Genomic DNA, 25,413 nt, shown 5'->3' on the forward strand with positions numbered 1-25,413 from the left:
TCTGGTGCTCACCCACAATCAGGTTAATGCCCTATCACAGCAAGTAACTCCTAGAAGGGAGGAAGCAGGAGGTGCTTCATTCCTTCATTCAGCACTCTATCACATTCAACTCTGAAGTACTCCATAGGTCTAAATCCTTCCCCCTTCAAAAACTAAAATATCTGCCCTCAGACCCACTGTGTAATGTCAGGAACTGTACTGTTTTTCATTAATCTGACCAGATGCAGGAGAGAGCATCTAAGAATGTAAAAGGCCAAAGCAAGTATAATTATACCAGTGCAGTGTGCTGAACAGTTGCTGATCTCTCCATAATTTACTAAACCACAGAAGGGAGCAATATGATGTGCAGACATTACTATGGCTATTATGTGACCATAACAAGAGACATTCCAAAAGCAAGTGGCTGGGAAATACCAGGCTCTTTTTGAGCCCATTAACAAATAAATGGCTTGTGTAATGGTCTTCTTGGTGTTGCTGAAATAAAATCACTCCAGTTCCCATCTGTCATACTTTTTATTTCTTCACTTCAACTCTGTGCTGTATTGCAAGTCTACCAATTAAATAATTCTAAATCTACACTTAGAAGTTCATGCAGGATCAGATGACCAGTAAGGTTAAATTTGACCCAAGTGTTTTCTTTGAAACAACACATACAAAGAAATTAAGGCAACAGGGAGAAGCCCAAAATTGGTGCCACTGACTTGCAAAGTGAAGACTAGGCTGTGGCCAGTGGTACTTAGGGATGGCTCACCGGCTCCACAATTAGTGCTGCTTAATTAGAGTCCATGAAAGGGCAAGAAATGGACAACAATTTAATGGAATCTGCAAATGGTACCATTAACCCTGGTTTTTGTTCTGTCCTATTCTGCTTTAAATCTGCAGAACTGCACATTTGGACTACCACAATAGGAAAAAGCCTGATGGATGAACACTCACAGAATTATTTTATTTAGTAATTTAAAAGATGCCAGCTTTTTCCTGTTTATGTCACCTCTTTCCTGTTTAAATCCATTGCAGCTATGCCTACAGCAGTGCATCATGTGTGAAGCTACTAGGAATTTAAGCATGCCTGCAGTGGTAAAAGAGGACTTAAGACGACAGTGTCAGGACCTCGACAACTTCCACTTCAGATCATTCCACTCTTCAGTGCACTGAACAGGACACCTGCCCCAGGCACTCTGCCTGCACAGGCACACAGCCTTTCCCTGCTTTGGGCACCTGGTACTCTGCCAGGGATACATTTGATATATATAGGCGTAGTTCTTTCACGCTCTCATATACTACCTGGATTCACCACACGATGCAAAAGGGCTGTCAATGCAGCAGCAATATGTGCAGAGTTGCTGCCTGACACAGCACTCCATGCTGATTGTTCCCAGGCAGCATAGCCAGCGCCTCCTCAGCAACAAGCACTACATTCCAGAGAAGTGCAGCGCTGACCCCTGCACACCTGCTGCCCCGTATCCCACACGCATCATGGAAGAGGCTCTTCCCCTTCTCTCCTAGATGTGCACTCCTTGAAGATCTGCGTGAAATATGCATGTGGACTTGGGCACAAAAAACACTGAGAAGTATTTTGGGAGCATTTCTTGCATAATCTTTTTTCCAATTCATTCTGATTTTTGATGCCAAGATTAATTTTAGGTACTTGTATTTGAAATTCCATTAAGATGATCCAATAACTTGTCTTTCATATGGATAAATCAGGAATTATGAAGACTGCAAGATTAAATTACATTTAAATATACAAACAGCTGTGTGCTGGAAAGCAGAGACATTCCTCCTGAGGTGGAACAATAAAAACACGCATACCTGCATGTTGAGAGTTATGGGCTGCTGCTCAGGAAATCAGTGTTCACAAAGAAAATTGTTTGTACCTCCCTTGCTCAATTTGTGCTTATTAGATAATAAATTATGAACACTTACCTCTCAAAAGGGGTGTAAATCTATGAATGAGTGGTAATAGGAGTTTCAACCACACCAAGCTGAACAGTCGATAACAAGATAGAGAAAAAAGCCACCAGGAGCATGGACCTGGATCATTTCTTACTTTAGCCACTGACATATCTGAAATCTGTCATAATGAAAATGCAAGTGACCCTACTTGCCAGTTCTATTACATTTTGAAAGATATTGCCAATATGAAAGAAAATAATTAAACATTTCCAGTAAAGTCAGTGGGGTTTCACCAGATGTTCCACCTGACCTTTACTAAATCAGAACTGTAAAAGCAAGTATTATTGGACTGCACTCAGAAGAGACCTTCATTACAAATAAGTTTTCTTAATATTTAAAGAAAATCTTAATATTTAAAGAAAATATTTAAAATGAGTGTAGGGAAAATAAAAGGAAGAGAAAGGTTATTATTTATAACACAGTGACAGTCGTTACGCTGCAGTCAGAGGACCAATTACATCCTGGTTACGCTTTCCAACTCCACTAATTCATATAAATGAAGTGCTCACTACATGACAGGGTAATTGCAGTGTAAATACAATAGTCTTTATATAACTGGATACTGAAAAAGAGCCTGTGTTACTGAGGTGGCAATAAGAATTAATTTGGACGTGTCATTAACCTTCAAATTCTTTGAATCAGTGATAATTAGGATATAGAAAAGCATAACCAAAAATGTAATTACACTGAACTAAGGGCTCAACTGTGCAAGTATTAAGAGGCTGCTCATGGGAGTAAGTATGCTTGAACATGAACTGAGAATGACCAAATCAGGCTGTAAAACACTACTGTAGGTTTATAATGAAACAACATGGAAGTGAAAAAAATAATGACATTTTTCAGATGTAAGAAGCATGCTGAGGGTTGTTCTGATATCAAAAATCATTCCCTTATATTATATAGCTAGTGGGGTCAAATTCTTCCAGGAAACCTGCCCTTCCCTCTGAATGAATGTTAGCTATAGCTGTAAAATGGCTGGTGTATCCATTCTCTAGAACATTTCAAAGCAAGTATACAGTGAGTGCAGACAGAACTGTGTAACATGAAAGTGCTAGTGTTCCCTGTGCACATAAAATCTTTGTCAATTCCCTTCTAAGAGGTACTACTAAACTTCTCTGATCAGCTTCTGTGAGCTATGACACCTCCCTAACTCCAGACACCATAATGTCTTCTGCACACAATGACGAAATTGCTTCTTGAATGCCTACGGAAAACCATGGGCATACAGAACTGTCTGTTCAAATGCTAAAGCAACTCCCCAGTCAGTGTAATAATTTCTTTAAATTCAAAGACTTGTGTCTTCATGTTATACCACTTCATTATGTTAGTCTACACCAGTGGCAATGTATAAGCACATAAGGCAGGCAGAATGTGGACAGCACTGCTGCTGTTGTGAAAGAAACCCTGTTATCAGGGACAACGCTAAATGTGCAGGTACTTCTGATAGATGAGAAACCTACACAGGTCACTTTCTTTCCACAGCTTATGGATCAGCTACTTTTTTCAGAATTACTCATCTCAAATGGTTAATCAGGGAATCCACTCTCTTTCAGCAATTGTTTCTTAGCAGATAAATTTTCTGCTAGAGGCCCTTTTACATTGGAAAGGGACCATATGTTGGCAGAGAAAACTTTGTATTTGACTGCTTCCTTCCAGCTGAGTGAATGTTTCCAGTCATTTCCCCTGCTCATTTTGGCTTGATTTTTTTTTCATTCCTGAATGACTTAATCTCCTTTGCAGGTAAGAGGGGGAGACATATAGAATATTGGTACTAACAGTGCTGTTCCTTGCCTTGTATTGGAAGGCAGCTGCAGCTGTGGGAGCTCTGGCTACTTCTCAGCTCAAGATAAGGAAGGGAGATTCTCCTGCTCACTTTTGACAAATACTCAGTCACATAAGCATACCCATAGCTTCCAGAGAAGTGCTGCTTCCCACCCTGGAAATGCTGAACCTTTAGTACCTGTAAATGTACACTGCTTACACTTGTTAAAGATGTACCTGACTTGCATTCTTTGCTGTGATTAATTGCAGCAGCCTGATGTTGTGTTTTCCATAAACTTTTTTTTAACCTCAATTGCTGAACAGTGCAGAAGCCACTAGAAGTTTCTGTTCCCTCTTCATTTGCTGTTTTTTGAAGTATAATTATACCTACACCCTCAAAATCAGACTGTTACATTTGTTCCATAGCAATATCCTAGAAACACTGACAGTTTTAAAACTCACTTATCACAGAATCAGACATGAAGTGAAAAAGAAGACCCAGGTGAGATTTTAAAATCCAGCCTTCCAGTAGAATGAGAGATACAGCTGCTTGTACACGCACACTCTCATAAAATCCCGTCTTGCAGCACATGGAAATGAAGCAGAATCCTTCATTATCAAACCCTCCTCGGCAGCCCACGCTCTGACGTGACAGCACGTAATGCAAATATTTACAGCAGGAAGTCCTCAGCAGCGATCAGTCACCACCAAATAGCAGCAGCTTATCAAGCAGTAATTCCTGCTGTGGGAAACTGAGGCAGCACTTCCATACAAACTCAACACAGAGAAGGTCTCTTTCAATAATCAGCTCCAATTTACACAGCTTTTCCCACAATGCTAAGTGTATCTGACAAGTCCCATCACGATCTTTGACACAGAAACAGTGGCATGAATGCTCCAGAGGTTCAATCAGCTGAAGTTCTTTGCATTTAATACAGAGTGAGTGAATGCTCCCAATTTAGTGAAGACATTTGTCCTGAGGCTAAAGCATTGATTCTCCACTTACTGCCTTTTAATTGTGATGTATCCGATTTATCTTTTTAGGCTATAAACTCTTAGGGAAAAAGGTTGTTCTTCTTTCTTCTGCATGTTGTTCTCATGCCAGCTTTATTTTACTGCAAGAAAACCATGTTCAGGTTACATAATTTTTGTATTAAGAAGATAACACTTCCCTATTGCTAGAATTAATTGCTGTAACCTGTATTTCTTCCTACAACTGTGTCTGATGTAAAGTTGAATCAGTGGTGACAATATTATGAATAAATGAAGAGTAACAAATACAGGAACATTTCAGATGTTGTAAAAATGTTCTTTTCTACCAAGAAAACTGCTCATCCATACCATAATAATATTTATGCTTTAGTAGTATAAATTCCTGTGCATAAGCAACACTGCTTTCCACTAGTCCAGAAAAAAAAGGAGCCATCCAGGATGTTCCTTTTCTTTTTTTCTAGAATTGTAGGTGCTCTTTTTTACTGTCATTAACCCCAGGCCTATCTGCTGCCCCAAATTCACATTTAAGCTCTTGCCATGTAGGAATTGGCCAAAGTGCACAGCCTTTCGTTTCCAGATATTCAAGCTTGATGATTCACAGGCAATAAAATGTGACAGGACTTTTCACCAACAAATGAACTGCAGGGCATCCTAATCAGCAGGCAAGGCTGCTCTAATAACTGGGTTACAGCAAAAGGAGGTAAACTCAAATGGAGCAGAACATTCATAAGACAAGAAACGCGAGATGCTACTCAGCCTAAAGCACCACTGGTGCTATACAAAGACATCCAACTTACACAGAAGCTTTTTTTCCCCTTTGGAAGCGGGATTCCTTTCAACTGCCAGTTAAAGACAGTCTCAGCAGCACATGAACAAGAATGGCAACCGCTTACAGCCCCCAGCATGACTACTTCCAGCTTCTTTTCCCTTTTCAATTGCAGCAAACTGCAGTCAGACAGACAATGGAGGGTTTTTTTGTTGTTGTTGTTCTAAATTGTGGTGTTAGGATACTGCTGGTTATCAGGGTTTTCAGACTCGTTGACAGGACACACACCAAGCAGCCAATATGCCAGCTGCTGCCCCTGATGCAGAAGCTGCCACGCGCTTGGAGGCTTGGACAGAACCCACTTGGGTGGCTCTGGCATCAGCTGCAGATGAGTTAGTGCTAGCAGTGAAAACACTGTCCCTAGAAGGTCACCTGTCCCCAAATGCTACTTCTCAAAGGACACATGCTCTGGATATTTTTCCGAAGCTGTGCCAAACAAAAAGGTTTGCTTGTGCCAAAACCACAAAGCCTCCTTCCCTCTGTCCTCCTACTAACAGCCTAAGAGTCAGTGAATTTGTGACATGGTCACTACAATGGCAAAACTCTCTTTGTTTTCAAAAAACTTCAGCCTCTACACCCACAGTAGGATCCTTAATGAGATTATCTTCCTGTAAATTTTGTTTTTCTAACACACTTAGGTCCATCAGACACTGCTGAAACTCCTCCTGGCTGCAATAGAGGGTAAATTTATAAGCACAGACCACAGAATTGCTTCTTTCAGCAGAAAGGATGTGCAGGAAGCTGCCCTAGGATCTGAAGAAAGCTTCCTCTGAGTGGCAGAGCCCCTCTCTGCACCCAGGCCCCAGCTTTTGTTGGTACTGTAAGAAACTCCATGCCTGGCACCCTGGGGCAGTGCTCCAAACCACTGGAGCGATGAAAACAACTGTGAAATTTGATGCATCCCCTTCCATCAAGAAGGGCCCCACGTGTCAAGTCTCACTAGGGTAAGAAGTGTCAGGGACCCCAGATGAGCTACAGGCATGGTGCTAGATTGTCACGGCCCTTAACTGATTGCACAAAATTACAGTCAAAAGGTGTTTGCAGTTCTAGAGATAATGTCTGTACTTTGCATGGTAATATCCAACCCCTAGCAGCAGCCAGTGCAGAGGCCCACAAGAACCAAGAAAAGAGTAGGGCCAGGCAGATCCCTTGTTATCTTCTTCTCCACCTGTGCAGTGAGAATAACACCACTTGTCAATGGTACGGGATGCTGTGAAAAATTCAAATACTTCAGTAATAAAGGTTGGATGTGTACTGCAGAGAGGCAGATGGAGAAAGCCATCAGATGGTGTCAGCTGGGACTAGAATTTGGAGGATCACACTTAGCTGAAAGCCTTCACACAGGCAAGAGTCGGCCCAGTATTTTTCTCCAAACTCTGAAGGAGTTTTCAAATCTATAGCACTTTTCCCCCCTCTTTGCACTCATACAGAAGTGTCCATCCAAGTTCATATTGCATAACCTTTGCTGCTGTTCCATTGCTTTTGTTGTCTTCACTTAGCATTTGCCTTACAATGCATCAACTAAGTAATGCAGCAAAACAAGGAAGAAGAAAACAGGCAAAAAGATATTGCACCTACAACACTGCTGGCCTCTCAGGTCTGCAAAAAACCCACACAGGTATTTTGAAACCCAGAAAGGCAGGAAAAATGAGAAGATTACAGACAAAGATTGCTATTTCCAAGGACACTGGTTTGGCCCTCAAACAGAGAACCATTGATACCTTATTGGGGATCATATTTTGGGTTTTGGTCATGTACAGTATACTCAACTAAAGGCAGTTCTCATCTGATTTCTATGATGACCACGAGTACTGCATGAAGAGGATTTTCTTTTAAACACAAGTCGTGCCTTAGCTGAAAGTGAATGGCTCTTTTATTTCCCCATAAATATGTATGTAAAGGTCTCAGCTGAAGAACTTGGAGAGATTACCTATTTGCGTATTACAAAGGCACAGGACCTCAGACATTCTTCCACTAATTTCACACATACTGTTGATACTTAATAATGAAAGAGTAACCCTTCCATACTAGACCTGAAAAATTTGTGTAATTGGTTCCAACTCAGGTCTAAGACATGGATGGGAATAACAGAAAAAAAAATTCTAATCTCTCAGCCTACTGGTATTTATTGCCTTGGTTGGCTGGCTTACCTTTCAGAGAAGACAGGGATTATCCCACCAAATTGTAACAACTGGGAAATCAGCAACAAGTCCTAGGGCAACAAGACGTGACTCACTACAGGCTAAAAAGAACTTTTCAGCATCCCTCACAATGAAGATATCCAAGGCCACATCCTAATGTTCTTCTGAAGACAGCTGAAGGGAACTCTCCAGGCTCTAAAACTGATGAATAGCTTCACCATGAGCACATCAGAAAGGTGCTATGAGACATGAATGCCTTTTATTCCTAAAGGATGTGCCAGCAGCCCCTACCCAGCATCTAGTTTGCAGGTATATTGTGCATCAAAAAGAAGGCAAAGAGAAACCACCAAAAGTCTTTTCACGGCTCAGGGGTGAAGAAATGAATCCTTTCTGGCTCTGGTGGAATCAGATACAGCCAACACACAGCACAGCAGACTTCTCAGCCTTTCTAGAAATATTAACTTGGGACTGGGAAAAAAAAACAACCAAAAACCCACACCAAAAAAAGCAACAAAAACAAACGACACCAAAAAAAAAAAAGGCTAAAAACTAAGCTTTGGTGATGTCCACTGAAACCTACATGCTCCCACAGGTAAGACAGTTCTTCACTGTTCTTTTCTGAATCCATCTTCCAGACTTAACATTATCTGAACTCATCCTTTCCTTATGCCGGTTGGAATACAACTCTTCAGTTCATGCAGGTCTCTGCCAAGCCTGGCAGGCAGTGAAACACTGTCAGCAAGGCCAGACAAGCTCTGGAGGTCAACAAGTCTCTTTGTGGACTTCTAAAAGACGTTTCACTCTCAGGGCGATAAAATTTCCCAATACCAGACACGATATATCGCTTTTTAGAGCTATCTAAGCCATAAAGCTTTGCTAGGCTCTAGCAAATCAAAACTGCTCGCAGTGAAGCCTCAATCTGTCAGAAATGATGTTTGGTCCTTTGATAGATCAGGTCCTGAGTGCCCACTTCTTACCACTGATGGGAGCATGTCACAGTGTGCTTGTTCCTGGAACTCGGAGGCACTGCTGTGAAAATGCTCATTTTGAAAAAAGCACCTGAAAAGAGGAAAATCTTTTTTCTTTCTGGACACTTACTGTATTTACTGCCCAAGGATCCCAAATCCTCTAGGGGAATCACCCAAATCTCACAGCACCCAGCAGAGAGAAGACAACTTTACAGAACAGGATACAGCTAGGATGTGGGACTTGCCCCAAATCAGAGAGGTTTTCTGTGACAGATTCAGAGCTGAATCTACATTTCTCTTGGCATACAAACCCACACCTTCACAGAAAGACTGCCCATTTCTCTGTACCACAATACAATGGAGAGCAAATATTATGTTCAGTTTTGATATAGAGGTATATAAAGCAGGCAGGGAAAACAAGGCATAGCACAATGACAACGGAACATACATGGAAAATAAAATGTCACCATAACTTACAGGAGCTGCGTTGTTTTTCACTGTGACACTCGGAGTTGTGGCTCGTAGCGCCCCACTCACGCCATGGTAGTACTTGAAGCAGATCTTTGTTTCAGCTAAAAAAAAACCCAAAAGCAGTATTTTAGATTAGAAAAACTGCCAGGGATAAGCTGCATGATCAGCTGCAGCTCACAGACATGAGGCTGGCAAGCAGTTAAATTGCAAATGGTTCATTCTGTCTGGCTGGCAGAACAGGATACCTCCTGCCTCTGATCTTCCCCTTTGCCAGGGTGAAATTTAGAGTTTGGTTCATGGATTCAAAACAGTTAAAATCCAAACCTCTTCTGAGCAGAAGTTACCACAAACAGATCTTAGAGCACCTGTTTAGCATCCTTTAGGTAGAAAAAAAGTAGGGACATATAAATCTTCCCAGTTCAGATATACCAAGCACTAATGTGCAGAGAAATTGAGGAATTTCCTTAGGATAATGTAGCGGGTTGAGTTCGAAACCAAGCAGAAACACCAATTAATGTAGTGGTTTTGGTTCAAAATATTCATTACTTACTTATTTTCCTTCTGTGAGATAAGAATTAGGAGAAAAGCAAAGCAGGCACAAACCTTAAACAGTTGCAGTACAATGAAAGAGCTTTATTACTAATAGAATTAAAAGTAAAGAGAAAATAACAAAACAAAATTAAAGCAAATCCCCCCCCCCCTTTCCAGCACTTCTCTCCTTTTACCCAGCTCACACAAGGATGACAGAACATGGGATGTTAGTCAGTGTTCCAGTTCTTGAAAAGTCTCTCTCTTATGCTTAAGGAAAAAAGGGTTTTCCTTCAGTTGCACGTGGTTCCCAAACTGCCACTAACAGCAGACCCGCACAGAAACAAACAATCTGCTGTGTGTAGAACATCTCTCCCATGAAAAATCTCACAGTTCCTTCACACTGCAAAACATGGGCCATCACATGGGGTTATTCATCTTTTTAAGGATAAGTTATTTTGGCCTGCACACAAAGGCTTTTCTTCGCCACAAGTCTCCAACAGCCTCTCACTGCTTCTATATAGCCTGGCACAGGCACTCTTCACAATCTTCATAGGCCACACGAGGATTCTCCATCCCCCCATGTTCTTCAAATGGATTAAAGAGACAAACAGTTTGTGGTATTACACTTTCTTACCACGGCATGCAAGAAGGTTTCTTTTAAGCTGCGCGCCAGAATCGCGGCACCGCCCTCTTTTCTCCCGTCGCCATTTCCAGCTCCGTCCCACGGGACTCACTTCTCTCTCTCTGACTCTGAAGCTGCCATGTAGAAGAGTGTTCTTGTTCAGGCTTTACGGTGGGGAAAGCCTCGCTCCCTTTGTGCTGCTGGCTGCGTGGTGTCTTCTTCAGTTCAGCACGAAGTGTGCTGGCTGCAGACAGGAGGCTCTGCCAGCTCCCGTTGACTCCGCCGGCTCCGCATGGAGAGGAGAGGGACCTGCCGGTCCCCAGAAGCCGCGCTGGATGGGTTTAGCTGTGAGCAGTCCATGGCTGGTTTGAGCTGCCTGTGGCTCTGAGGCAGTCCCCCCCCAGCCACCCAGGGTCCGTGCCGCAGTGTTGGGAAAGGGGGAAAGGGGCAGTGGCCCCGGCCCGGCCCGGTGGGGCCTGGAGGCTCGGAGCCCCCCGCCTCACCTCCCAGCAGGCGAGCTCCGACAAAAGGGGCAGTCCCGCCTTTCTGTGCGGTTTAAATATGTAAATTGTGAGAAGTGTAATTGGTCTTAAAGACTGTCCATCAACTCAGAGTCAACCCAGTACAGATAAGATTGCATAGCTGCTCATTGACAGCTTCACAGTTTCACTGTGCCAAATTGTTCTGGCCTTGGTCAGGGCAAGGATGTAGATCTCCACAGATTAACTGCTCTGCCAGTTACTACATTAAAGCATTTTTCAGGTACATCAGAGTACCACCAGACCCTGCCTTAGTGTATTTCCACTGACTTCTAACGATTTAAGTTAGGTGACAAACACAGGAAAGGTCATGATTTTTGACACTCATAGCGCTGCTTTTTGCCACATGAATTGACATTCAAATAAATAACATTGAGAGGAACTCATCTCAATAACTGTATCAAGGCACAGAAGTGGAAACAGCTTCTTCTTAATCAGCCCCTCACAACCCACTTTCTTGTCTGCTACAAGAAGGAAAGACAGTTCTAGACAGCTTCTGTGTTGGTCTGTGACTACAGATGTGAAGTACTGCTATTTGCCTACTCACCTGGAACTGGTGCTCATCCTGGCCTGCCTGCTGGCATGCAAGAGTTTTCTTCCACAGTAAACTAGATGTGAACTGGTCTGGTATGTGCCTACATACAGTCAGGACACAGCAATTATGCAGCATTACATTCGTAACAGGTATGTTTGCAGGATCTGAAAAATGCCTGTTTAAATAAAAGCAGCTTTCACATCTAGTTTTAACTGGATAATAACATGCAAATGTTCATCTGTTCCATAGTATACTTGAAGGTGCTTTTCATAACCAAGATTTTCCTTAACACCTTGCTTTGCAGCTGCTGCTGTAGCTCAGGGAAAACACCAGCCTTCACCGGCAGAGCACAACAATGCTCACTTTAAGTACAGTGCCCATGTATGAAAACAATAAAAAAAATGCCAATTATGTGTTTTAACAAATAAATTGCATTGCAGTTTTAATATCAGTAACAAAATTAGCCAAATCACTGCAGCTCTGATCTGCTGTTTGTAGATCCAAGGAACAACTGTGTAGCACTCCAGGTGGAAGCAAAACTTGAGACATGAAAAATGGTGGAGACACTCAAAAATGCAGGTCTGAATTGCTTACCCTGATAGCTACACAGGAACATAGGTGGAAAAAGAAATCCTGATATTTTTTGAAAGGCAAAATGATTTTGTAAGTGTAAAGCCTTCCCAACTTTCACATGTCACTTGGGAAATGAAAAGCAAAGAGGTGATGTTCCCAAGTAGTTCAAGCACTACTTATTTTCAGGTGGCTTCCCAGTCCTCTAACCTGAGGGGTGCTGCAGGAATGCGCAGTCCATTCATGAGAAGCACAGTGCCAGCGCACTTAATCTGTCACCATATTTTCCATCCCCAGAGCCTGTTCTGCAACCAGGTGCACATTTCTGCTCATACAGTGAAAATACAGCCTCTCCCTATATCCACAATGGGTGCATGTGTCCCATTTACTTCACAGAACTCCATAAGAATTGGAACAGGCTACACAGCCCTTCACCACCTCCACGAGGGGCTCTGGGGCCCATCCTGGGGTTGAATTCATAACTATACCCTCCAATGAAATTCTGCAAGTTCAAGAGATTTACTTGAGGTGTCAGTGCAGCTGAACAAGCGACCCTATCATTGCACCTGGGAGCAGCAGTTGTTTCCTTTTGGCAGCAAAAAAACCTGGAGGAGCCTGTGGGACAGAAAAATTGCAAGTCCAGATTGTATTTTCACGATGTAATTTTCTCTACAGGACTTTTAACAGCTCAGCAGCTAACTCATTTACTCACTGAGAGGACAGCAAAAGCTGAGGATATCTCAATAGCTAAAACACGCAGTTCTCACCAATTATTCAAATCTTAATTTTCCTCTCCCCTGGTGATTTTTAGCTACAGTTTGCATGGAACATTGAGAGCTAAAATAAAGAGAAGAATTAAAAAAACCCCAACTTTTGGAGGTAATAAAACATATCTTCAGGTGTTAGCTTGTATGACAATGTTCAGACCCCACAGCAGGAAATCTTCTCGTAGGTTGACAAGCAGGAAATCAGTTACCATGTGCATTGGGAAAATTTTAAAAGAACCCATCAAATTAACCTAAAAGTATTAGAGAGAACAGAAGGAGAGAAGAACATATCCATGTGTAGTTAATCTGGCTATTAGTCCCACTTTCAAGGACAAAGGACTTTTCAAGACTAAATGACTGAATATGTATTTGGAAAGAACAACGTGGATATTACAGGTTCCTCTGAGTTTCACACTACTATTTCTAATTTAATTTGCAACCAAACTGCCCGCATACAGGTGTACACTGGCAAGAAAGCAACTCAAGAGAGATGCAAGTGTCACACCCAATCCAAAATGGTGGCAGAGCTGGAGCCATTCATCAAGCAGTGGTAGAGGTGGTGATTAATGAACATCAAAGGTTTCATTCAGAGAACAGATCTGAGAGAAAATGTCTTATGAAGGCCTTTGTAGGTTGAAAAATTGCTCTAGAAGCATCAGGGGAACATTTTCTTTTTTCTAGATTCCTCCCTCCCCCTTTTGCTTATATTGTTTTCAGATTGAAAATATTATACAAATGTCTATTTTCAATGGAGAGATGAAACTTTAGCAAGTATAAAGCTTGCAAAATTATATACAGTTTCCTGATGTGTAAAAATGCTACTAGGACCCTAGTTGGTCATTTTTTGGCCATGAGCCATTCTTTCCAAATAACACTGTTGGTGCCATGTTTTTCACCGCAACAGAGTCCTAACATTTTAATCCATCTGAAGATTACTCTTGCATTCTCGAATCACCTCTGAGACATTTCCAAAACAGATGCAGAACCTGTGAACTTGGTACCACTGCCTCTGTAGATGAACAGAAAGCACTGGAAGTTTTGGTAAGACAGTGACATAAATTAACCTGAATATTATCCAGCTGGCATTTGTAAATAATACGTACTTACAAAGACTGTTTGGATTGTAGTCTTGTAGATTAGCTTGTTCTGAAATAAAGGAGACCATTTAACTCTGTCCTGCTGCCCTAGCTACATGGCACAGTGTACAGGTCAGGAGCAGGTGTTGTCTGGTTAATCCCCAGTTATAAACAAATGTGTGCCACTGTTATTTTCATCTCTAATTATTTGGAGGTCCCTGGATCCAGTAATGAAGTTATGATGTTAAAGTCAGGAAGTAATGAGGTTAAATTCTTCTTTCAATCAGCAAAAATGTCAGGGAAACTGGTAAATCTTCCAAGAGATGAGATGCCTAAAGATGCTCGGACATAGTCATGCCCGTGGCAACTACCAAACTACTCAGCAATTCACATGGATCAAGAACAAAACAGCATTGTACTCCCTTTACACCAGACTTGGTATCTCCATTTGTGCCACTTTTGGCTGGAGTAGAGTTAATTTTCTTCACAGTGGCTGGTATGGGGCTATGTTTTGGATTTGTGTTGAACACATGGTCAATAATATAGAGATGTTTTTGTTGCTGCTGAGCAGGGCTCACACAGAGCCAAAGCCTTTTCTGCTTTTCATACTGCCATGCTGAGGAGGAGACTGGGGGTGCATAGGAAACTGGGAGGAGACACATCCGGGACAGGTGACCAAATCACATGACATCACACTCAGTATATAAAGTGGGGGGAAGAAGGACGAAAGGGGGGATGTTTGCAGTGACGGCGCTTGACTTCCCAAGCAGTCCATTGCACGTAATGGGGCCCTGCTCTCCTGGAGATTGCTGAACACCTGCCTGCCCATAGGAAGGTGGCGATAGAATTCCTTGTTTTGCTTTGTTTGTGTGCACAGCTTTTGCTTTCCGTATTAAACTGTCTTTATCTCAGCCCATCTAGTTTTATGGCTTTTAACCTTCCCGTTTTCTTCCTGATTCCACTGGTGGGGGAGTGAACGAGTGGCTGTGTGGGGCTTGGCTGCTGGCTGAGGTTGAACCATGACACCATTATACCATGACTTGTTAGAGCTTTCCACTGCAATGGTATAAAAAAGAAAATCCCCAGTTGTATGCTCAGATTCACCACTGTAACTATTACAGGTGCACGAAAAATACAGCTGCCCCAAAGGAAGGCCCTCAAGGCACAGCAATGTAAGATAATCAGAACCAGGCAACAAGAAGGGTGATCCTGTTTTCTTCCTCGCACCAAGTGCCTGTGTGGGCCACACAGGTTACAAGAAAGGGAGAGGAAATGGGATGTATTTCATCCCTGGACACCACAGAAACCACTCTTTATTCAGAGGAAAGCACTGAGAAGTTTGACTTTTGCCAGAGAAACTCTGCCATGGGGCTTCATCCCTCTCACAAGAAAAAAAGTTAATTTCACAAAAATGATTTCACTATCAAAGCCCTGAGTTACTTCAGTTACCAAATCAGTTTTGCAAATTAACTGCAACATTAATTTACCAGCTGAACATTAGGCAATAGTTTACACTGCCTCTGCAACCACCCAGCTCTTGAAAACATTCTACTACTTATGAAACTGAAGTGAGAGGAAATAAAATCTAGTAGGGCCTGCTGATGAATTGCAACTGGAGGTATTGAAGTTTGAAAGTCTCCAAGAGGTCTCCTAGTGCCCATTATCCAGCCACTTTTCTGTCAGTGTTATTAGTCCTGTTGGTTTATTTGATACCCTTTCCCTTTAAAATATGTCCATTCCTACGCATCTTCCTCATTCCTTAAGAGTTGTCAAAACTGCTCTGAATGTCTTCTCAAAAATTCACTTGCTCTTATAATTAGTTCTCTGTTCCTTGCTTACTAAGGACCTGATCAACCCGATGTTAGAGGCTTAGTTTTCACTTAAAGGTGGATTTATTCTTTCAAATATAGAAAAAAGGCTCTGCCAAGGTTACGCAGTTTCCCTTGTTAAACTAAAAAAAACCCCAAAACACCCTAACGAGTATTTCAAGGAAGACTAAATTATATTCTTTGGGGGAGGCAGGAAGCATCAGCTGGTGTTTGATAGAAGCGTGAGATGCACCTGGGGCACTTCCACAAGCTTGCTGTGATTTACTCCCATGACACTTTATGTTTCAGTTAAATAGCTGAGGTGACTGGGCATTAGTTAGGCATTTCTCAGTGCTATAAAAACCTCTCAGGGAAGTAATGCCAGTCTTAAAAACTGAGTCATTTTTGATCAATTCAATCTATTTCTAAAAGAGCTGTTGTTGCTCTTTTGGGCAAATACTGTGCATAAAAAATGAAAGGTGTCAAAACCAGTAATGAAAAGGTAGCTGTCTCTGGTAAGTGGTTGGGAACCAAGTGAACCAAATCAGACAGCAAAGCAATTAAGTTATGAGTCATACCATTTTCCCTAGAGAGGAGCCGGAAGTGGAATAGACAAATATATGATGCTGTGCTACAATCAGATGTTTGTGGGACCACCCTGAATTAAAGCAGCCATGGTGATCTCTAGAAGTGGAGACAGCTTGTGTCAAAGTGAAGACTATGAGTCAATGGAGGGAGAGAACTATTTGAATACAATGGGGAAACTGGGAGAGGCATATGAAAAAAACAGGACAAGGAATTACAATGGGAAGCCAAAATAGAGAGAGATTAAAGGCAATGTATATGAAGAATTGAGTGAGTACGCAATGTCCTTGAGGGGAGGAAAGGATTGAGATTATAACAAAATCACTGCACAGAGTGGGACAGGGGAGAAAGCAGAGAGACTTCAACTGTGTAAACAACACTGAAAGAGACTAAAAGACAAGAAATTCAGGAAAAGGAAATGAAGCAAGGAAAGGCAGACAGGGAAAGAGCAAGAAAGTCAAACTTGAAGAAGAAAGAAAGAGTAAGAGAGACCTTCAGCCAGCATGGAGCAGCACAGTGTATAAGCTGTATCAGCAGCTCCCTGTGAAACCTGGTGTGCATGTCATGTCCACCTCTCATGCCTGACCTCCCTTCTTGACCTGCTGCTGCCTCCAGCACCCATCTCCTCTTTATGAATATCACTGGAAGTGTAGAGAGCAGGTAAATTGTGCAAGACAAAGAGGTGAAACCCAGCACTCCTGCACCAGTATGAGCTTTTCCCTAAGCATCAATAGTTTTTAGATAAATTTAGGTAGTTTCTCATGATATTGCACCTGCCCTGTCAGCAAAGAATTAATATTCATAATGAAGATAAAAGGTAAGGTTATTACTGGCAGATCTAATTTGTACTTACAATGTTGATACATGGTACAGTTTATTTCCATCATGTAGGCCTGCTGCTGCTCCATGCAAACAATGGCTCTTATTTCTGGTGCTCTATCAGAAAAACTGCCTGTTCCAGGCATTGGCTGTCTCCAACATCCAATGGTGACACTACAGCATCAAGCTAGTTTGCTTTAGTAACCAAACAAGGCCTAAACCGATGTGTTTCTTTAATCCTGTTGCAGAATTTCTTCCAATTTTCTGATGACTTTTTCCTTGCTCTGCTCTGAAATGTGCACAAACACTTAACAGGCGTCTTTGGAGAAACTGCAAGCCTTGAGATTTTGAAGTCTTGCCTTTCAGGTAACTATAACGTTTCCCAACAAGAAAGAAAGAAGTATCTGGAGCCAGAATTAAGGCTGACCAGTACATATCAGCAATTTGAGGCACAAACATTTGCAAGCAAACTCTAATAGCTCAAAAGCAAGCAGTAGAACACTCAGAAAAATTCTAATCAAATTTTAACTGAAGCCAAAAATCCACACTTGTCAAGATACAGAAATATGCAGTTAGAACATTCAAATAACCATAATTCTGCACCAATAATATATTTCAGTATATGTAGTTGTAACTGATATTTGAAGAACAAATCAGATGATCTTAGTAGTAATTTTTTTTTTTTTTTAATCTTCAGAAGTTGTTGCACAGACTGTTCCTTCCCAAGGGTTGCACATGAGGGCTGCAGTTATCTCCTTTATAACCGGAGAGCTGATTATTAGCATTTATTATATCATTGATTCTTTGTTCCATTGATCTGCAGATACTCTCCCCTATTGACTTTCACTTTTATTTCCTTTGCTTGATATTTTGATTCAGCAGCTACCTGCCATGACAAGAGTAGTGGGGGAAGTTACTACAATAATAACTAATGTGTAGCCACAAATCTTCATATTCAGTGGTTCAATCTCCTCTGTCCTTCAAACTTCACTTGTTTGAGCCCTCAGTGTTCCACGTTCCATACTGTATTGATTTTGAGTCTAGCTTTGTATAATCCACCTCTGTTACTACGCTGTTCATATGAAGTGACAGGTATGTGCTTACCCATGGCTGCACTGGGAAGCTTTTCAGCTCTGGACTCCTGAGCACAAGACAAAATCACACCATCTTTGCCTTACAAAAATAAAGGCATCTCTGAGTTTCTACTGCAGGACAGATACAACAAAGTGGCTCTGTAAACTGCTGTTCCAGGAAAACATATAGATCTAATTTCAATAGGCTGCTGCTTACGTGCTACCCTCATAAAGCTGTCCTATTGGCAAGACTCATTACTAAAGAATGCAAGCAGCTGGAATGGATGTGTGCTTATACATTTCAGCACTTTTATGTATTTCTCCATACAAGCAGTACATCCAGCATTGCTGATTACGAAAGCTGTTTGACATTTTTCATTATAAACCTTGTTTTCAGATGCTTCTACATTTTCAAATATACATACATTTGGAATAAAATTTTGTGTGCTGGATGTCCGCCTCAGATCTACAGAAAGGCACAGCAAGAAAATTTCATCCAGAAATTTGTAGCTGAAGGTAAGGAAAAACCATGGTGGTTTTACCCATGAAAAATTTCTGAAGACCTTTTTTTTTACTCCCCAAGTTAATACATGCTTAATATAGTGACTTCTGCTCCATATCTCCCTGTGTTCCTGTGAAAGTACATTAAAATTCATCTAACTTATAAGCCTCTCTAAAAAATTCAGTCTAATATGCTCATTTGAGATATCTTTGATTTTACCATCTAAATGCCCAGGAAATCCTAGCTGTGCTGAGCATGTTCCAAACTGGCAGTAAGACAGGCTTTTTCTGCAATACAGATCTAAGTTTCTCCTGACTGTGCCATGTCTGGAAGCAGGAAGATTGCATCTCTGGGTATCTCCCCAGTATCCAAGTAGCATGAAAGAGGAGAATATGAATCCACAGCCAATTTGCCCCCCTTGAAGGAAAAGACAGAGGAGGCTGGGGGTATTATGAGCATAGGGTGGGGAAACAGAAGCGGTGACAAAACCAGGTAAAATGGTGAAGAAAAAACCACTCTGATTTGTGGTGGTCATAGGCTTGAGTAGAGAAAGATCTGGGGGGAGCAAGCAGCAGAGCACTGTTTCAGTCTTGCTAGAACAAATGAGCACTGCCAGCTGCCTTCAAGGTGGGAACACAATGCATGTACAAGGGCTCTTGTATTCAAGCTCCCAACTATGCAACTACAGGGAGATGGCAATGGGATCTAAGGTCAGTCTGCTGGCTAAAATTCTCTTGAGACAGGCAGGAGTTGGAATGCATTAAACTCTGCAGCTGTCCAGCATCCTTCATGATAGTCCAGTTCGTCATAGACAAGGGTCTGTACCATCAAAGTGCCCAATAAATCTGGCATTTAGATGGACAACTGGAGTCAAGGTAGGTCGAGTGAGGCAGAGCAGATCAAGTCAAAGCTTCCACAGATAGCCATCACAGAAAAGGTCAGTGGAAGGATGCCAGTGCCCACACAGTAGTTAAAGCTGCTAAATGTCTATAATAAAAAGTTGTCTTAGCCCTTTTGTAGCTGGGAAGAGAATCTGCAGTTTGTGTTGGCACATGTTCTGCAACTATTACCTCAGTTCTTAAATTTGATTGTGTAATGAGAGTAGTGAACCTGAAATTTGGTTTGCTCAGACAGTTCACAATCTTGAAAATAATAATTTCATAATAATTTTCCCCCTAAAATTATCTTCAGATGGGGAGTGGGGGAGGGGGCTGGGGGCAGAAAAGGACACAGCCTTACCACTGCTGGCACTGAGTCATCTCTCATCCCATTTAAACCAACAGAACTATTTCTTCCATATTCAGAAAGACAGCAGGATTCAGCCCAGAACAGGCAAGAATTTCATCTTTTTATTTACAGTTAACCCAACAGTGATATCTATGTGCTCTGCCTTTATAGACTGTTGTAAAGAAAGGACTGATAGGCACCAGTCTGGGTGAATGAAAGTTGGAAATGGGAGGGTTGTAACAACTTACCTGCCTTTCATCAGGAGAAGGAAAGGCTGTTTGAGAGAGACATTTTAGTCATTGCAAACAGCAAATTACAAGGGCTGAACTAAGACTGAAACTTTAATGAAATTCTGGAGCCTACAGGCGTCTAATGTTTTTATGTAAATCAGCTTAAGGATGACTTTTCATCATAAGCATTAGCAAGCAAGCAATTTATTTGAGAAAAACTTGCAATCATCAAAGTATTTTAACTGTTTGATAGTTGAGTCCATAATAACTGGAAAACATGCCTACAGTTTGCTCTCTGGTCCTTAGCACTCATGCACGTTTCATGAAAATTAAGACTGCAGGCAAAACCTAACACATGGTTCATTTTATTTGAGGGAGATGATCTAAAATTACTTCTGAAATGCAACAATTAGATGAAGTTCTTAAACAACACTTTTGTTTTAAAATGGCTCATCATCTTGGTTACAACAAATTCAACAGTTCTTTATCAAAATTGAATAGTAGACAAAAAATCTCTATGCCTTCAGTACACGGGAAATGAGCCCTTTCTGCCTCCCATGTGGCCCCTTAGCTACATTAGAGTCATTGACATATTCAGGAAAAGAATTTGAACTGGAAATATAATGTCTGTGTTTTCAATTACACCAATATATCTTAAAACAAGATAAACAGACAGAAAATGAGTATACAGAACCACTGACACCCCTGAGCTTCGTTCTGAGTGTCATCAGAGGCACTGTGAAGGTGACTCAGAGATGACAAAGGTACAAAGTCTGTACAATAAGGCACAGCTCCACAAAAGAGGAGGGATGGGCAGAGTTGGGGACCTCTCTCCTCTCTTCACTTAGATATACAGCCACTGGGGTGTCCCACAAGAAGTAAGCTCTTATCAGTTGCCCCTATTGTAACATATCCTTTAGGCTTCCAGGTATTATGTCTGCCTCAAGTTAACTGCCTATAAAGCAGATGCCTGTGAACCATCAGCTCTTTGCTTTTATCAGGACAATTGTAGTTTAAAGTCTTAATCAAATACATATGACTGGTTATGCCTTCAGGCACAGCCTTGAGCAAGAGATAATGCATGAACTTCAGAAGCCAAGTGCCTGAAACACAGCCCTCTCCGTCGCAACATGTTTTCATTCTCCTTGATCTCAACACATGGGTGTACCTTTGGATTTACAGAAGCAGAAAATTACAACGGATTTATGATCAACAACTAGTATTTAGGAAGGCATAAACTGTAACTTTACCCAATGCTTGCTTTGTGGTGAGAGGAGGACAACATGAAAAGCCTTGCAATGCCGAACCGGGCCAATTAGGGAGGAAATCAGGGGCGATTCATGTTTCCATTTACATTAGTAGCACCTGCTACAGCACTTGTTGATCTGGTCTTTAATCACAGTCTGAGAGGCATAACTGAATTTCACCTTAGAAACAGAACATTCCCTTGAGCCAGTCTTTCTTTTTTTCCTCTAAGAGAGTTACCCAAGAAAGTTACAGTGCCAAAACAAACCATCCTGGTGCTCACCATTCCCCCAGCTCCTCTTATAATTTATGTCCTTTCTCCTTGCTCTGCCAACTCTGCCAATCAGAAGCTGTATCTATTCACATTTCTCAGATCTGCTCAGTCACTCTAAGAATGCCTTTGAACAACAGTTTATGTTTTTAGCAGCCAGACCATGCAATATTAAAACTCAGTGTTCTGATTGGGAGCTATTACAGTCAGTCAAGCATGTGCCAAGCAGTACACAAAGAGAGTCTTGCAGTCAAGTGCTTGAGCAACAAGATGTGAATGTTACCCAGAAAAACACTTGGATGTAAGAGAATCCAAGACCTTAGCACCATTACTTGCAATACCATAATAAGGGCTGCTTTTCTATTTTAATACTCTTATCATAATTCAGTATGCACACATTCCTTGTCTCTACTCATATCTAAATGTATATTTTAGCCTAGTATTTACATGAAAATGAAGCAAAAAATTGTCAATTTAAGAAGATGGTGGAATGAACATTCAAAATGCTTGTAGAAGCAGCTTTCTAATGCTCAAATGGTTTCAGTTACCCACTACACTAAGCACGTTATTGTTCACTGCTGCTACTTCTAATCATCAAATTAAAGAACTAATTTTGAATGACTAAGGGAATTATGCATCATACAACAAAGACTGTTCATTGCTGCCATAGTACAAGCACACTAATACAAGTGAAAGAAGTCATCAAAACGCTCCTTTCAATTGAAATAAGAGCTCACAGAAGAGATATTGTGATACTCTCTTAGGCAGTAATGGTTTATGTACACCAAGGACGCGATGGCAAGTATGACAATTCATACTCTTCCCTTTCTGCACTCTAACTCAGGGCAGAACTACCTGCAGACAGTTTTGGAAGACAATAATTTTTAAAATACGGAGGACCAAAATTAAGGCCAGTAGTTGAGGTTGAGGCATTAAAGGAAACGTACAACAAAGCAACCCAAGGGGAGGTATGCACAACTTACTTCATCTTGGAATTATCTGGTCTTATTTGCAAAGCATGGAACCGGTCTACACAGTGTGAAGAGAAAATGAGGACAGTTGCACCTATGTTTTGGCACTGTAACTCTACTGAAGGGAGAAGACAGTCACAGCATGATAACGGTGCAGTGGAGCTTGACATCTTTGGCACACCAGTTCCTGGTTTCATCATCTTGAAAACATTTTATTCCTTTCCACATTACTTTTTCCCTTCTTTGCAGAAGGGAAGCGAACAGCAGTGAACAATATTTAATTCTAACACTAAATACTTCTTACTTTATTAAATACAGTGTGAGATTAACAGCCCTGCACTGTAATTACCCAATGACCAAAATTTCCCAAAGTTCAGTTGTTCTGAAAAACAGCATGCTTTGAGGTTTTTTCTTAGTACACCAAAGACTTACCTCCATAGGTCTTGTAAGCATTAATTAAACAGAAGAAAAGAGACTTCTGTGTCTTCTCAACACAGAGTCGTTCTCCTGTTTACACAGCTGAAGCATTTATAATTAATTGAGTTCACCCACTCAGACCCATGAGCCTTGAATAAAAACTTTGTGCCAGCTGTGCTGCTGAGGTATGGGGTTTTTCCCTCTCTTCTCCTTTTAGCCTTACAAATGCTTTGCTTTATGACAACAGGGGCTATCTTCCTTCCATTTGCTGAGAAACCACTTGTAGAGAAAGCATGGTCACATCCTTTGGTTCTCACAGAGCTTTGTGAGCCATGGCACTGGTTGGTAAAAACCAGTCAGTGCGACGCTTTCGCAAACGTTGTGCTGCATCTAGGTATAGTGGATGGAAACTTGGCCTTAAAACACTGCCACCAGAGTTCCTCTCCCACCTACCATTGCTTGAGATGGCCCACGGGTGGCTGCTCACCCATTCAGAAAACTCCTTTTCACAAGGGCATTTTGATTAGATACCACTGCTACTGTGCCTATTGCTAATCTCCCTGGGAGTTTGTAAGACAAAGCACAAATTATCAAGAAGGAAAAGATCAAAAGGCTGCTAGGAAAGAGGTATTATACCTGTTATTACTTCTCAATTTAGAGCTCCCTCTGCAATCTCCTATTTCACCACCTTTTTTTTTTTCTTTTCTACAGTACCAACTTCTGTTCACCATTTATTTGCAATCTAATAATGAGGGAAGAAAATTGCTGTAGTCACGAAATGAAACATGATGTTTTAAAGTCCAGCAATTCCAAAAGTATCTCACTTGATACCAATAAAAAGAAGGGGCTACAAATGGGTTACGGTAGGTTGACTATAAAAAGACCAGTGAACCTAATACTGAGCACATTGGATGAGTATATTTGTTTTCAAGTGCAATAAAAATAGGGAACTGTAGGGGAAGTTACTATGAAATAGATGTTGCATTTGTGCAGGTTAAAAAAATTACTATCTTCTAACATACACTGGAGTAACAAGGAATGGAAATTTAAATATTTTAGCAGAGGGACAAAGAATCCTAAGCAGCACAGACAAGATACTGCAGACTAGGGAAGATTTCTTCCCTGGTACAATATACCAAGAAGTATGGGGGACATTGCAAAAAAAGGTCTCCAAATCATTTTTAGTTCCTAATGATCACAAGACCATACACAGATGCCAGCCCGTCCGTCCCCTGAAGGTGTGTGCCCAGTGGCTGGTGCATTCTCTCTGATTCTGCACTTCACTGCTGGTGAAGGTGCAGGGTCCCTGCAGTGCGAGCTGCAGATGTGCGCTGCATTGGTAGGGCTGACAACACCTGCAAGCCTTCAGAGCTGCCATCCCAAAAGCAGCACCTCCCGTCTCACTCAAGCCCATCCAAGCTGAAATTGCTGCAGTCACACAGGTGGCAGATGGGAAACATTATTCATTTTTTTATAGTAAGGGCTAAGGTCTCCAACCACAGCATGCTTAACTTCCAAGGGATTTGCTGCACTGCGAAAAGGAAATCCCAGTGCAAATCATCAATAGGCTGAGCAAGATTCAACAGCTGTTATATGACAACACATGTTGGGATGACTACATAGTCCAGACTGCAGATAACCTAGACTATTTTTAAAACACATTTTTTCAGAAATGAGCTTTTAGAGTACCTTGACAAAACCCAAAGCTGAGGCAAAGGACATCTGAAAAAAGGAAGTAATAGTAATAGAAATAGTAATAGAAAAGATGATTCTGGAGTAAGTTTCCTTTGAATCACCTGCATATTTGTAACTTGCACGATTGCTAATTTATACTTAAGTGTATTTTATATACGTTTTTCCCCTAATCTGCCAGTTAAAACCATAAAAATATGACACTTAGTCCTAATCTTGACAGTGAAAGTCATGCCTTCTATTGACCCCTAAGTGAGAGATTTTATACTCTATATGCAGCAACACTGAAAAAGGAAAATGCTCTGTTCTTTCCTTGCAGTCTGTAGGAAAGGTGTCAGCTCCGTGTGCCTGAGATAGGGCTGAAGACTTCAAGTGTCCTGCAGAACCTGGGCCACCACTTTGCCATCTTTGGCAGAAACACACTGAGCATTCAGATGAGATGCTCCCACACCAGAAAATCTGGGCTCTATTCAAACCTCTGCCACTGACTTCCTGTAGTAGTCTTACTCTTTCCCAACATAATTTCTTCCTCTATAACATGAAGGAAAATATACTACTGGCAACTCAGACTAAGGAGAAAAGAATATGAGTGTTTGCTAGTCTTTCTGTAAGCCAGTTTTCATAACAACATGGCAGTTCTTCAGGGACAGGAGGATAGTATTCTCTGCTGAAAAGCAATGCTCATGGCCACATTCGGTAGAGGCCCTAGTAAGTGTATTAGCACCTGGGAAAACAGCAGCTCAGTAACAGATACATTCCCAAAAGGGATATGGTGCAGGTAGTCAGTCTGCCTCTCTAGAGGTGAGGCACTACATAC

At 41.5% G+C, this 25,413-nt stretch overlaps 1 protein-coding gene across 1 annotated transcript in view; it reads right to left on the minus strand.

The window, feature by feature from the left end:
- Positions 1 to 25,413, minus strand: part of HECW1 (HECT, C2 and WW domain containing E3 ubiquitin protein ligase 1) — a gene marked incomplete at both ends in the record, with an annotated part of 181,265 nt that overhangs the window by 111,059 nt on the left and 44,793 nt on the right. The window contains one exon of the mRNA XM_082278039.1: positions 9,123 to 9,217. Within this exon, the coding sequence (XP_082134165.1) occupies positions 9,123 to 9,217 (95 nt within the window). The remainder of the gene's footprint in view (positions 1 to 9,122; positions 9,218 to 25,413) is intronic.

Source organism: Coloeus monedula (genome assembly GCF_965178545.1).
Source record: "Coloeus monedula genome assembly, chromosome: 1".
In the NCBI taxonomy this organism is placed as follows: domain Eukaryota; kingdom Metazoa; phylum Chordata; class Aves; order Passeriformes; family Corvidae; genus Coloeus; species Coloeus monedula.